Source organism: Ahaetulla prasina, chromosome 3, assembly GCF_028640845.1.
Source record: "Ahaetulla prasina isolate Xishuangbanna chromosome 3, ASM2864084v1, whole genome shotgun sequence".
Classification (NCBI taxonomy): Eukaryota; Metazoa; Chordata; class Lepidosauria; order Squamata; family Colubridae; genus Ahaetulla; species Ahaetulla prasina.
In genome coordinates this window covers 140442393-140458267 of record NC_080541.1, presented here as the reverse complement: position 1 = coordinate 140458267, position 15875 = coordinate 140442393, and the positions used below count along the sequence as shown (strand labels likewise).

At 36.4% G+C, this 15875-nt stretch overlaps 1 protein-coding gene across 1 annotated transcript in view; it reads right to left on the bottom strand.

The window, feature by feature from the left end:
* The window catches only part of COL11A1 (collagen type XI alpha 1 chain), a 295583-nt gene that overhangs the window by 118781 nt on the left and 160927 nt on the right, over positions 1–15875 (bottom strand). The window contains exons 29-32 of the mRNA XM_058177409.1: positions 15603–15656; positions 12935–13042; positions 6072–6125; positions 2722–2775 (exon numbers count right to left, since the gene is read on the bottom strand). Of these exons, the coding sequence (XP_058033392.1) occupies positions 2722–2775; positions 6072–6125; positions 12935–13042; positions 15603–15656 (270 nt within the window). The remainder of the gene's footprint in view (positions 1–2721; positions 2776–6071; positions 6126–12934; positions 13043–15602; positions 15657–15875) is intronic.

Genomic DNA, 15875 nt, shown 5'->3' with positions numbered 1-15875 from the left:
CCGGTTGGTGACCGCTGTCTTAGAATATTAAATATAGATAGGAAGCGGCTATTCTATCCAAGTTAATTATAGTTTGAATATTAGTGTTAAAATGTAATTATTTTACTTTTTCTTCAAAATTAAATATAAAATTGGACACAAAATGAAAAATAATAAAGAAAGTGTGTACATCAAAATCCTAGTTTCATAATGAAGGTTTCAGTCTTAAGCTACATTATTTGATTCTAAAATCTCCAACGTGTTATTACACACACACACACATATATAAATGTATATACACATCTAAGAGGAATATGGATGCATGTATTCCATCAGAAAATTAATGGTTGGGTTTCCTGTCAGTTTGAAAAGGAATAAGGAAAAAGAAGACAAAACCCCTACTACTGATATATAAGTAAGAAAAAGAAAGGAAGGAAGGAAGGAAGGAAGGAAGGAAGGAAGGAAGGAAGGAAGGAAAGAAAGAAAGAGAAAGAAAGAAAGAAAGAAAGAAAGAAAGAAAGAAAGAAAGAAAGAAAGAAAGAAAGAAAGAAAGAAAGAAAGAAAGAACTCAAAACTTCACCAACATGTGTGAAGTAGCCCCATCTACCTTAAAATCCTCAGGCTCTCCCCAAAAAGTTACGTGTAGCCCTTGACAACAAAACAGTTGCCCAGTTCTACCTTAAATTATAACTGAGAAATTTAATCTACTGAAATTTGTAAAAAGGGGGACTGGAGTTTCTTCCTACTCCCTTCTCTTCCTTCCCTACCCTCCATCTGTCTTTATTACTAGATGTGTTACAGAATAGGCATGTGTTAGATGCTTTTAAATGTGAACACTTTTATTACCCTTCACATATACATGATATAATATTTATACGTCTTTGAAGGATTCAGAGAATTCCATGTGGAGAAGGGAACCCCGTTCTCCTAAAGATTAATTGTGCAAGCAATTAGGAATTCATGAGTCCCCTTTAGTTATAAATACCGTTTTGCCAATTTATGTGGCAAGCAGTCCTCATATGGAACTCTCTATCTAGACATTTAAAGTGATAAATTTCATTCACATTAAATAAAATGAAATGATAGGCAGATTAATGGCATGCATTACTTCAGTCTCACTTAATGGCACACTAAGCTACCATGAAGTATAACTGTCAGCCCGTCTTTTCCCCTTTGATGACTTTCGTGCAGCTCTATCACGAGCAATCAGCTACATCCAGCTGAGCTTTATGGATGCTGTGAATTTTTGACGATTTGCTTAGTCGGCATTATGGATGTATTCACTATCTTCAACTAAAGAGCAAATTCTTGATATCTTATCTGTTTAAAAACGTTTTCTTTAGAATCATATTCTATTTTTGAGCTGCAGACAAGTTGGCTTTTCAATGATATTATTGTGGGGGGTGCGGTTATTCCCCAAAGCATATTATGAACATTTGTCTTCAAAAGAGCAATTTCTTACAGTTTCAGCACGGGAATGGAATTTCCTTTTCACACTCCATAATGATGAGCTGTGGTGGCACAGTGGTTAGAGTGCCATACTGCAGGCTAACTCACTGCTCACTTCAGGAGTTCAATTCTGAACGGCTCAAGGTTGACTCAGTCTTCCATCCTTCCAAGGTCAGCAAAATGAGGACCAGATTGTTGAGGGCAATATGCTGACTCTGTAAACTTCTTAGAGAGGGCTGTAAAGCATTGTGAAGTGGCATAGAGGTCTAAGTGCTGTTGCTATTACTATCTACAAATGTTCTTCGCATTTTATATATAGAACAGAACAGAAAGAATAGAATAGAATAGAATAGAATAGAATAGAATAGAATAGAATAGAATAGAATAGAATAGAATAGAATAGAATACTTTATTGGTCAGGTGTGACTGGACACACAAGGAATTTGTCTTTGATGCATAAGCTCTCTTTCTACATAAAAGCTATAATTGACAAATCATGATCATAATCATCATAAAAATACATTCATCAATCAGAGAGCATTTCACCGAGGCTGCCGTTGGTGGCGCCATCTTGAATTCCATAATGATCTACTTAGCTTGGCCATCCACTTATAATTTCATCTGCTTCAACTCCAGGGCTCTTCTATCAAGCAATAACACCTTCTTTGAATCCAGTGTTATGCCGTCTCAGTGGCAGCATCGGAAACACCATCCCTCTGGAGATTTAGAGGATCCCAACCCTGTTTGGCTTTTTGCAAGGCATTGAAGATCTGGCTATTTCTCCAGACATTTGGGTCAGATGGTTAGGTGAGTTTTAGTGGATTGGTTGCTTATTCTTGCATGCTGGGGTACATCATGGGTTTTTCTGTGTTTTGATTCTTGTAAACCAGCCAGAGACATTGGTATACAACGGTTAGGTATATCAAACATACCAATCAATTAATCAATCTCCTTTTCACTAGCTAGGTATACAAGAAAGAAAAATAATCCTGACTCTCTATGCTTGTGTACTCTGTGGCATCTCATTAAGCAGTATTTTTAATTGGGAGCTGCATTTATGTATAATAGGGCTTAAAGTTGCTTCAATTGTAGCCATAATGGATATGTATAGCATTGATTTTTATTTTAAAAGCCTTGATACTCCTGAACTGCTATCATTCCATTTTTTTGTTTAGTTTGAACACCATCCAATTTAGAAAATTTTACATAATATTGTACATTACAATTTGTTTAATGTTCTCAAATTCAAATTCCATATATTCATAACTTTATAGGTAAAATGCTGTGACTTACCCGTCCTCCTTTCTCTCCATTAGAACCTGAAAATCCAGGAAACCCAGTAGATCCCTGCACAAAAAATTACAAATGTACTTTTAATTGATATAAATATTTAGTACACCCTTCACGCTGTATACTTTTGATGGATTATAATATTATATCCTGAAGATGATAACATATTTGATGAACCTTTCTACTATCTATTCAATGACAAAAAAATCTTCTTTAAACTAAACGCAGCGTTTTTAATAGCAAATGTGTTCAAACTCTTTCTCCCTGTTTCATACTTGGGAGGCCATTGGAAGCATAGCATGGGTAGAATATAGAATGCTGTCTTATATCAAGTCAAGCTATTTGTCTATTTATTCAACATCTCCATTGCTGTTCTCCAGAATTTGAGACAGAAATGCCTTCTCCTCCTACTTGATCATTCCAAGGATTTAATCTGGAACTTCAGGATGTAAACTACTTTTTATTATGAACTATATTTAAGTAATATAACATACAGTATATTAAGTGACACAATCCAAACATGAATATAGATATTAACAGTTTTCAGTTACTTACCATAATTATTCAAGTCCAGAATGCAGTAAAGAATTAACAGTAAGCTTATATACATTTATTTTGAAAACAATGACATGTCAAGCCACCATTCATGGAAAGAAGACACAGGAGTAGGAGTAGATGTGTGCCATTACAATAATTTGATTATAAAGCACAAACTCAACATACTTAATTTATATAAATACACACACAGAAAACAAAGAACAGATGTCCCCAGAATATCGTATCATGGATTTTAATTCCATAATTGATTATAATTTAGCTTTACTGGAATTGTTAGAAGACTAGTATCTATAGAAAGGGGGTAAGTGATGAAAAGTGTGTATGACACCATGGCACTAATAAAAAAAATGTGATGTGTTTGCATCACATTATGGTGGTTAGGAATAGACACCTACTGGAGCATATATATTGTCTATATATCTATATTGTCATATTTTTATAGTTTATTAATGGCATTTTTTTAAGAAATAAAAATGATTTTAAATTTTCTATGATATGAATAGTATCTTAATTTCAATATATAGTATTACTTTAGGTACAGATATTGAAGGGAGGTTTCTATACTGTATTTATGTATGTATATGTGTGTATACACATACATATATATATATGTAGGTCTTTGGTTATTCGGGTTTTCTCCCGTGTAAAATTGGAAGTGTCTTGGCGACGTTTCGACAAAGTCTCATTCGTCATTTTCAGGCTTCAGCTTCGTGCTTCTGGGAGCAATGTGTGATTGCAGCTGTTTCTTCCTTTTTAACTGCTAGTGGGGGTTTGAACTGATTGGGTGGGAGCTTGGCTGAGCTCTGATTGGATGGGGTTTTTTTGTGCTCTGATTGGCTGGGGGTGTGTCCTGTTTGGGTGGGGGCTTGGTTGTGCTCAGATTAGTCTGAGTTGCAGGGGGATTTGAGCTGGTGAGCTGCATTGCTGTTGTTTGGCTTCGTGTTCGTGGTTGTTCTACATCTTCATAGTGGGTGTCAGTCTGTTGCATGTATGGATTGGAGGGGTTTGAAATGGCTAATGTTGCAGCCAGACCGTACATATATACATATACATATACACATACATACATACATATATACATACAAATACATACATATGTATACACACAGACACACATACTTATAATACATATACATTTACGTTCACCTATACCTACATAATGCTACATAAATACACACAAACACACAAATACATGGCACCTAATATATGATGTACTGCTTTGCTACTTTTGACTTCGTTTTATGACTGTTTCATTTATGGTTTATGGTTTTAAATCAGTTTCAGTCAGTTTTGACTCCTTACAACTAGTAAAAAAAATCACACAATCTATCTTGTTGTTGTTGTTAGTTGCAAAGTCATGTCCGACCCATTGCAATCTATCTATTGTTGCATAATTAGTTGAAATCAGACTCAATCGTAATGGTGAATTTAATATCATTTAAACCTGAACATCAATAAACATTTCTAAATAGTGCCAGCTTTACAAGGAAATTTTACCTTTAATGTCTCATTGCCATAACTGTAATCACAGCTGACCACTCCACTGATATTACTATGACATGGCATTTGTATCAATAATAATAATGGATTATAAGCAGTTTGCTTCCATAATGGGTAGACAGATGCTATTTGATGAAAGAAACTAACTGGGGTTGAATGTGGAACATCGGGAAGATTAATAAAGAATATTTCTACTCAGAAATTATTGCAAAATGTTCTACTCATATGAAATGTGATCTTTGCCTACCATTAAAGCACTTCATATTATTTGATCTCTGCATTTGAATATAGAAAAAAGATTCCATCAAAATGTACAGTATGCATAGATGGTGGGATGGTAGGGTTTTCTTTCATTCCATTAAGTTTTTGTTGACTCCCAGTGATTGCCTGGACTAGTTCCTGCAATTTTCTTAGCAAGATTTCAGAAGTGGTTTGACACTGCCTGCTTCTTAGGGCTGAGAATGACTGACCCAACATCATTTTACTGGCTTTGTGCCAAAGGTAGGACTAGAAGTCACAGACTCCAGGTTTCTACACACAATTCATGGTAGTATACATTATATAGTGTCAACATAATTGTCCAGAGTAGAATATCAAGTCATAATTACTGGACTTGCTTCTATTAGAACAGGGTGTCAAGACTCGCAGGCTGGATCCGGCCCATGCGGCCACCCTGGAAACAGCGAAGGACCGGCCCACAGTGCCTCTGCCAGTGAAAACGGAATTCGGGAGGGCCACACACTCCGTTTTTGGTTGCGACAGCATCCTGCAGTTCTATGCCAGCCACAACAGAACTTGAGAGGGCCACCCACGAGCTCTGGTTTCACTGGCAGAATGGTGCAGGAGGCCATCACAACTAAAAATGGAGCCCGGGCGGACCGCAGGCCGCCCTCCCGAGCTCCGGTTTCACTGGCAGAGTGCTAGCAAAACAAATTACTAGCAAAAGTGGCATTTGATTACACAAGTGACGTGGAGCTGGCCACACCCATTCCGGCCCCGAGGTCAAACACAACCCTGATGCAGCCCTCAATGAAATCGAGTTTGACACCCCTGCATTAGAAGATCGGTATGTAATGAATGTCATGTTTAGATTGCAGTAAAAGTGTTTTATAATTCCAACTACATCAATTCTAAGTAACAAACTCATACACATCCATTCACCTAAATAAATGTGTACACACTATTTGTAGTTTTCCTACAAATAAATTACAAATAAAACATATACCAAAAAAAATTGTGCATGTACTATTAAATCTTAAATTACATATACCTCCCTAATGCTGTACCAAATTTACCTTAGGGCCTTGTCTTCCTGGATATCCTGGCAAACCGGGAACACCAAGTTTACCCTATAATAAAAAAACCCAAACATTAATTTTTCATTTACTTTTTCCAAATATTTCCATATTGTAACTACTGGTAGCATTTATATGTAGCCATCATACTTATTGATTTGTAGCTGTTTGGATCTGTCCACCTATCCATAGAGTGATGTATTTGTCTGTCTGTCCATCTATCCCATAGATACTGAATTTGTGAGGATCAGAAAAGACATTTATGAAAGATGGAATACATGAGACCTGCTCAGAGTAAGCCATGGGGGAAGAAAGAGTGATTCTGGAGTATTTCAACATAAACAGCATTCAGGAAAACACCAGGATAAAGATCTTTAAGAATATTTATTAGATAATATTCTTCAAAATAAAAAAATCAACAAAGGTAGTTTACTGGGACTGACCAAGCTTTATCAAAAGTCATAGAACTGGATGAAAACTGTAAGGTTTGGAGACACCACAGAAAATGAGACATTGTGCCAGGTGGGCTTTTCCTTTGATTCTTCTGGAGTTCAAACTGAGGATAATCAGATAGTGGGTAGGGAGGGAGGAGGATGAGAAATAGGGTATTGTAGTGAATAGAAATTTTGGAAGTACTTTGCTTAGTACGGTAATAATAGCATTGCTGATGATTACTGTGCTCCTGAGATACAATAAATTAACCATGTGGCCTTCTGTTTGTGATGTTTTAGGATCCTTCCTATCTTCTACTAGCCCTGTGATGGTAAACCTATGGCACGCATGCCACAAATGGCACACGGAGCCCTCTTTGCGGGCACATAAGCCATTGTCCAGCTCAACTCCACCCCACATGTTTGCACGTCTCCCGCCAGCCAGCTAATTTTGGGGTCTCTGTTGCACATGTGCGGGGGTGCATGCAGAACATGCGTGTGCATGCCCAGGGGGTCGCATGCACATGCATGGGGGCAGGAAGGTCATGCACACATGCACGGGGGTCATCACACACACCGTGGCCCGTTTTTGGTTTCAGGAGGCTGCAGGGAGGCCTGCTAGGCCCAAAACAGGTTGTGGCGGTTGTGTGGTGCCCCCCCCAGGTCACCCATTTTTGGTTCCAGGAGGCTGCAGGGACGCCTGCTAGGCCCAAAAAAGGGCAGGGGGCCATGCATGCATGCATGGGGGGCAGGTGGGAGAAGTGCATGCATGCATGGGAGGGCGGGTCACAGGTCACGCATGCATTATGCGACAACAAAAAGGTTAGCCATCACTATACTAGCCCAGAAGGATGGAATTAAGTACTGTTGAGGTTTTGCTTAAGCATGCCTCTGCTCTACAAAGCACCTGGTTCTCTCTGAGGAAACAAAATATCTGGCAGCACTATATTTTCTCCAAAAGTTATCTTTTTCTGAATTAATTATGTGTCTGTCACTCATGGAACAAAATGTAAATAGTCACATAATGCAAAAATAAGGCAAACCCTCTTGGGCAAGGGTCACGTTGTTTGTTCTGTTACATTGCTTCTGTCCTCATAAAATACTTCACTAAATCAGTCACTAACAAATCAAATCTCCTTATCAGTGCTTTTAGAAATACATAATGAGAATACGGAATCCCTAGCTTAATATCCATTAAATCTTTGTGCTGAGAAAATACTGGCAAAATTTCATAACTTTACTGGCCTCTTTAATACTGACTGTGCAAACAGGTGTTGTTTGGCCATTACTGCAAACCAGAGTTCAGAAGATGTGCTGTGCGTTGCCAAGCCTTGGCAAGAATTCAATAATGGAGAAGTTTGCTTTTTCAGCTGCACTTTCTCTTCAGTTCTTTTTGGGTATTCCAATGATATATCTAACTGGTTGGAGTTAGTTTAACTCTTTGCATGATGAAATATTAGTATGAGCTAATTTAACTCCCCAGTGGCTGACAGGGCCAACTGAACCCTTTTGTGTGTTCCCATGACATACTCCTCCTATTCAGTTAAGCATATTGAATAAATAAGGATCATTGTGCTGAAAGGAAAAAAAAATACTAAAATATAGAACAGTAGAAGACCCAAGCAGCAATGAGAAACTAGTATGGGATCGGGTAGAATTTGAGGCCTTAGCTAAATATTTCAACTTCCTTAACTCCTTTTTTTACCCTGAAATATTTCACTAAATCAGTCACTAACAAATCAAATCTCCTTATCAGTGCTTTTAGCAATACATAATGAGAATACGGAATCCCTAGCTTAATATCCGTTCAATCTTTGTGCTGAGAAAATACTGGCAAAATTTCATAACTTTACTGGCCTCTTTAATACTGACTGTGCAAACAGGTGTTGTTTGGCCATTACTGCAAACCAGAGTTCAGAAGATGTGCTGTGCGTTGCCAAACCATGGCAAGAATTCAATAATGGAGAAGTTTGCTTTTTCAGCTGCACTTTCTCTTCAGTTCTTTTTGGATATTCCAATGATATATCTAACTGGTTGGAGTTAGTTTAACTCTTTGCATGATGGAATATTAGTATGTAGCTAATTTAACTCCCCAGTGGCTGACAGGACCAACTGAACCCTTTTGTGTGTTCCCATGACATATTCCTCCAATCCAGTTAAGCATATTGAATAAATAAGGATCATTGTGCTGAAAGGAAAAAAAAATACTAAAATATAGAACAGTAGAAGACACAAGCAGCAATGAGAAACTAGTATGGGATCGGGTAGAATTTGAGGCCTTAGCTAAATATTTCAACTTCCTTAACTCCTTTTTTTACCCTGAAATATTCACTTTTCAAACTTTCAGAGCGGCAGTAGCTATGATGATAAAGATGATGATGTTCCTGAGACCTTTAATATATGTATTATTAATATATACCATAATCAGGGTCCTCAGAAATGTACATATCCTGTTTTCCCCAAAATAAGACATCCCTTTGACTTAGGTCTCAGCAAAATGTTGGAGATGTAATTGTGATGACGCTACATATTTTCATATTTGGTGGACTTGTAAGGATATAAAGGCCTTTTGGATAAAAATTTGGTGGATTTTACAAAATGTTTTGAAAAAGAAGATAAAGTTCCTGCCGCAATTTTATCTGTTGAGAATTATTACAGACTGTACAGTAATTGAGACTAAATTGATTTTAAATCTAATAACAGCAGCAAGATTACTAATAGGACAGTATTGGAAGAAAAAAGAAGTACCTACAACAGAAGAATGGATATTGAAAGTTGCCAATTTGGCTGAGATGGCGAAAATATCAGCCTTTTTGAAAGACAATACGCAAGAAAGATACTTAAAGGAATGGAAAAAATGGATTGACTATATTCAAAGTAGATAACAGACTAAGAGTTATCAGACTGCTTTTGAATTATTATGATGTATTATTTTTGATTGTTTTCAGGGGAAGTTAGGAACTGATGAGAATTGTAGGGGTATAATTAAGTTGGGACGAAAATTTTTTAGCATATGTTTGTTTTATTTTTAACTATACCTTGTGCTCGTTCTGGGAAGTCGGGGGGGAGGGGGGTTGTGAAGGGAGGTGCGGGGAAAGGGGGGGAAATTTTCTGTAAAACTTTTTGAATAAAAAAAAAGACATCCCTTGATAATAAGCCCAATTGAGCTTTTGAGCGCATGGCAATAAGGCAGGGTCTTATTTTCGGGGAAATATGGTATTTATGATCCTTGAGATCTCATCAAGTAAGAATTGTAAAAGCATTCCAGGAGCCGTGGTGGTGCAGTGGTTAGAGTGCCAGCGGTTTGGCAGATCAAATCTCTCCAGGCTCAAGGTTGACTCAGCCTTCCATCCTTCCGAAGTCGGTAAAAATGAGAACTCAGATTATTGGGGGCAATATGCTGACTCTGTAAACCACTTAGAGAGGGCTGTAAAGCACTGAAAACAGTATAAAAGCCTAAATGCTATTGATAGTGCTATTGAAGAGGAAAGGAAATTTGTCTCTTTAATACATTTTATGTCTTTGTAAACAATCTTAAATTTTAACTTGTGTTAGTTTATAATTAATAGCTTGCTGCTTTTCTTAGTTCTAGCTCCTGATCTTCTGAAATGTGCTAAATACTTTAATCTATATTTTATAATTTGTAGCATTAGATTTTGTGACTCATTAGACAAATATTGTAAAGATGCTATATGAAATAATATTGGCCATTCAAACTTGAATAAAACAATGGTTTTTTTAAAAAAATAACTATGTATCACTCATTTAATTATTGTTACTGTGTAAGATAGTTTGAGTATATATTGCTTTTATTAATTTTTAGAGCAAATAATCTAATATTATTTCAGAAATGTTTATATTTGGGTAGAGTTAACTAATTCAACGAACTATGGTTTTTAGCCTTCCTGGATTTTGTGTTGTATTTTGTTCTACTTTCTCTCCAATTTATTATTTCACTCCCTCTCCCAAAAAATTGAAACAAAAACAAAAACTTCAAATAGGAAAAGTGACAGAAATTCCCAATTTTAAGGCATGCCAAATCTGAAGGCATATAAATGAACCATGGATTGATAAATTTCAATAATCTCAGGGCAATGACAGGAAAATTTGACAGAAAAAAATTCAAGCTGAATCTGAAGAGAAGAACTCAAGAACTCATCAAACTAAAGGGTGTTAAAATTATAATCACAGCAGGGGGAAGAGAAATAATTGAAGGAAAGCAGGACAGTTACCCAATGGTGTCTTTAACTAATAAAAATGTGGAGAAAAAAAATCGGCTGGTTTGAGTACACAAGTAGTCCAAAATTGTACAGTTGGCTTCAGAAAGTATAAAGCTCAGCATAAGCCTTTGTTAACAAAGAATGCAGAAAACAACAAAAATATTTTTTTTTTGTAATTTCAGAATAAAGGCAAGTAACATAATTAGCATACCAATTGCTCAAAAAAGATGTTAAAAGCAAAATAATAATAATAATAAAAGAGGTATAACTACAAAGGTTTTATTTTGTTTTCTTTGACAATAGGGTATGCGTTCCACAGCCTGTGGTCAACAAAGAACTGAATGGACCAATGTATTGCAATTACTAGTTATTCAATTTATAATCAAACTAAGCAAGAGACAGCAAAATGTTTTGCTTACAAAAAAAAAGGCAAATATGCTTTTAGGCTGAATCAGTAATTATGTCGTACCATTTTCAAATCATGAAAAATAATAGTTCTGTCACACCTTGTGTTTAAATCTGAACATGACAACGTAAAGGATGACGGAAAAAAATGGAACACAATCAAGGAAGGATAATGAGGACAATCAGAGAACTGCAAGATGAATCCTAGATGGAAAAATTCTGGTTAGGTTTAACCTTAATAAGAAGGATAGAAGGGATGCGATAGAATGGACCGCCAAATGGATGTCACACAGAAAAGGGCCAAGATTTATTCTCTATCAACCCAAAATATGAGATGCAGAGTACAGATTCTAGATGAATGTTAAAAAGAAATCTTAAAAAATTTTTAATACTAAAAGTAATTTGACAGCGGAACCAACTGTCGGCACTGCAGGGGAAAAGAGCTGGATGTATTGAAGGAGATACTTGACAGACATCTATCAGAGATACCTTAATTCTTGCACTGAGCAGGGTATGGCCTCAATGGGTTCTTTCATCTCTAAGATTCTATGATCCCTGCACAAAGTGCGGAGGAAGTAAAGACGCAGCTTGCTCTATAACCAACCTGTAACAACTTCACATAAAGATACACTCATGTAAACCTTTGCAAAATTGCGCTAACTCTGTCTTCTTTTCTTCTGCTCACACTCTTTTCAGCCGAATTCTATACCTATCGTAATACTTCCCTATCAAAGTAGCACAATAGGAATTAATTTAGGTTGCGGGAGAAAGTGAGTTTCGTATAGTCCTGTTTTTTATGGAATTGGAATTTAATGGGGACTTAGTAATAACTTTGCAATTATGCTACCATTTATCCATAATTATACTAGTGGCGTTCTTTATTCATGACCTTTTTAACAGCTGGCAAGATGTCTTGAAACATTATAAGGATCATTAATTCCAAATAGCTCCCAACAGTTAAGTGAAGCTGAAAGGAATATTTTCTGGAATGAATGATCTGACTTTGAAAGTATTTTTATGACAGCTTATAAAGCTCTCTAGCATCAAATTATAACCTTCCTTTCTCTTTTTTACATAGAAAGGGAATCACCTGGGGAGAGTCATTCGAAAGATTCTTATAAACAAGCCTGTCTTTGATCAGACCACCGATGCAATCAAGCAGAAATGTAGTTGAATGAAAGGCTATCTACACACCAAGCAGAGAGAAAGGACACCTGGAAGTAATTTGGGAAAGGTGAAAGAATTTCCCTAAATGTACAGACATTAGATACAGAAACACAATCCAGGAATAGTGAATTAAAGGACTATTTCAGAAAGTGAAACAAAATATTGAGGAGACGCTACAAACTACTCTTGGTCCATTGCTCTATGTACTGTGGTTCTTCTTTTCCTTCTTTGATAAGAAACTGTGGTTTTAAGTGAGAGATTTGGTTTTCCATTTTACACCTCTTACTGACATAACAGCCATCATGTAAAAATGTGAGTTGCTTTTTTTTCCCCCTGGAAAAAAGGGACTCATGTGATGTAGGTTCCCATAACTGAGGGGTCTGCCAACTTGGCTCTTTTAAGACTTGTAGACTTCAAATCCCAGAGTTCTTTGGAACTTTGGGAGTTGAAATCCACAAGTCTTAAAAGAGCCAAGTTTGCAGACCCCTGCCATAACTCCAAATATATGACAAATCTGAGGTCCCCACACAGTCTACATACATGTTTCCATATGGCTTTTGTGTTTCAATTATTTCTGTCACATTCTTGCTAGTATTGTGCCAATCAATTCTCATAATAGAAATATCAATCCATTACTCACCTTTTCTCCAGCTTGGCCAGGGCCACCTGAGTCTCCTGTGGGACCTGCACGACCTTTGGGACCTTCAGGGCCATCTTCTCCTCGAGGACCAGGAGAACCAACTTCACCCTTAAAAATATTGTGTAAATAAAACAATAAAAATTAACCACCTATCTCCACAATTAAAAAAAAACCCTGAACACTAATCAAAGCCCACCTACTGACTCTCTCAAATTAAGTTCCTCCTAAAGCTTTCTAAAGACAATAGCTAAGGAGCCACCGCAGAAAGCAAAAAAGTTGGCATCCTTTTGCTTTCTTATCTATAACTTGATTAATCAGCATCCTCATTAGTTGTTCTGGCTAAAATCAGAAGGGTTAACACTATTAATTAGAGCCAACTGTGATACAGGAAGAAATCCTCATTCAGTTTTTTCTTCTGTAAAACCTTTTCGTTCCAGATCCCTCAAGATTTATCATCTGAACCATGGTGGTGCAGTGGTTAGAATGCAGTATTGCAGGCTAATTCTGCTGAGTGCCAGGAGTCAATTCTGATCATCTCAAGATTGAGTTAGCCTTCCATCCTTCCAAGGTCGGTAAAATGAGGATCCAGATTGTCGAGGGCAATATGCTGACTCTGTAAACACTTAGAGAGGGCTGAAAAGCACTGTGAAGTGGTATGTATGTCTACTGTAAGTGCTATTGCTATTGTTATTAATCTAGGCAGTGCTCTCAATTTATTTTGAATAAAGTATTATTCAAACTTGATCCTTCTTAAAAATTACCTTGATCCATTTTATTAAAAAAAATCAATAAATACAGATAGGACAGAAAATGGTCTTGCTCAGCAGTATCAAACTGCATGCAACTTTGGTAAAATATCAGTTTCTGTACTATATTGAGACACAATTTCTGTACTACACTAACAACGCTGAATAAAAGAAATCAATTGCTTTATTTTGTTTTAAAGTTTTTGGAGCTTTTGAGATATTCATAAGATGGCTCTACCATTGTAAGAAGAAGCAACAAGCAATTTGAGATCTGTCAGAAGAGTACAAAAGCTGACATATTCATACCAATAATGAGAATCATAAATCATAAATGTCCGGAAAATACTAAAAGCAATGCTACTTCAGGAGTAGCATACAGGAATGCATGAACAATGATTCCACTACTGTGTGTTGTTAATTTATAATTTAAATTACTTTAAGGTTACCTTCCAGCCAAGGTGAGACAAAGTGGAACAATTAAACAGTAAATACCAGTATTAATCAAAATTCAATGATTAATAAAGCATAAATAAAGCTTTAATGAAAAGTTTTAACCCATCCTCAGATTATAAAAATCAGAAGCCATGCAGCCCCATAAAATACAACTCTTAAGAAAAGTTCTCAAAAAGCAAGTGTATCTTTTGACATTTCCTAAAGTTTTGCAGTAAAACGGTAGAGACTACTAAAAGCTCTCATCAATCTACTGGATAGGGATGGCGAGAAGAGGAATGGAGGATAGAGAAGTTCTAGTACAAAGCTTAAACTATTGTCTTGCTAGCAAAGATCACATGCCTTCCGGTTCCTTCTTCTAAACATTGTCACCTACAAGGTCTTGTTGGCAAAGGTCTTCTCTGGATAGCCCAACAATCTAGGTAGTCCTTGATTTACAATTGTTCATTTAATGACATTTCAAAATTACAATGGCCATGGAAAAAGTGACTTACAACCCATCCAGTTTTGACTGTCACACCATGCCTAAAGTCATGTCATCACAATTTGGGCACTTGACAGCCAGCATGCATTTACAATGGATGTCGCTTCTTGTGTCATGGCACTGTGATTTGTGAGCTTCCCTGATGGCTTCTGACAAGGAAAGTCAATTGGGGAAACTGGATTTGCTCAACAACCACGATTCACTTAACAACCAGGTGTCTGAGGTAAAAATGATCATAAAATCAGATTTCAAGATGATTCGCTTAACAACTATATTGCTTAGTGACCAAAATTCCTGTCCCAATTATGGTAATAAATTAAGGAATACCTGTATTGGGATTTATGACAGTAATCAACCTGGCTTTGATTACATCAGGCCTTTGAGTGGAGATGAATTAAAAGATTCCTCCTGTATAGTATATGATTGAATAAATTTGTACGGTTCCTTAGCATAGGAATACTCTACTATATTGTATTAAATTCATGGATGTTAAAGTTTGTTTGTTTGTTTGTTTGTTTGTTTGTTTTTGTTTACATTTATACCCCGCCCTTCTCCGAAGACTCAGGGCGGCTTACAGTGTATAAGGCAATAGTCTCATTCTATTTGTATATTTTTTACAAAATCAACTTATTGCCCCCCCAACAATCTGGGTCCTCATTTTACCTACCTTGTTAGTTATCATGTTGCTTTATTCCTACTTACACATGGCAGGATAATCAGTTCCTTAATCAGTTGATGATTGGAGCAACATAGAAACTAATTATTAAAAATCTAATACAGTCATCTTGCCTTTCCTTTTGGGGAACAGAAAAGACTTCAGAAGAATCAATCATATCCATAACACAGTAGTTTCCATTAACAAAGATCTCTAAGTATTCAACTGAGACTAAAAAACCTCCTGAGTGGATGAAGTGATAATGAAAGTTCCCTTTATCAATTTAAGTACAATCCATCAATAGATCTAAAGAGGTTTTAAAATAATACTTACTCTATCACCCTTAAGGCCCATATCACCTTTAAATCCAGGGAAGCCATCTTCACCCTATGTTTTTGTGGTGAGAAAGGGAAACATAATAGACTTCCTTAAGAAACCAGAATGGAAGTTGTTAAAGAATTTGGATAAATTAATATAATGCATATGACAACCATAGCTATTTTCAAAGCAAGCCTTTTTTATAGTAATAGACTGGCATAACATTGCTATTTTTGCTGTAAGTCACAATAATGTACATTACTAAAGCTAGATCATAATACACCAAAT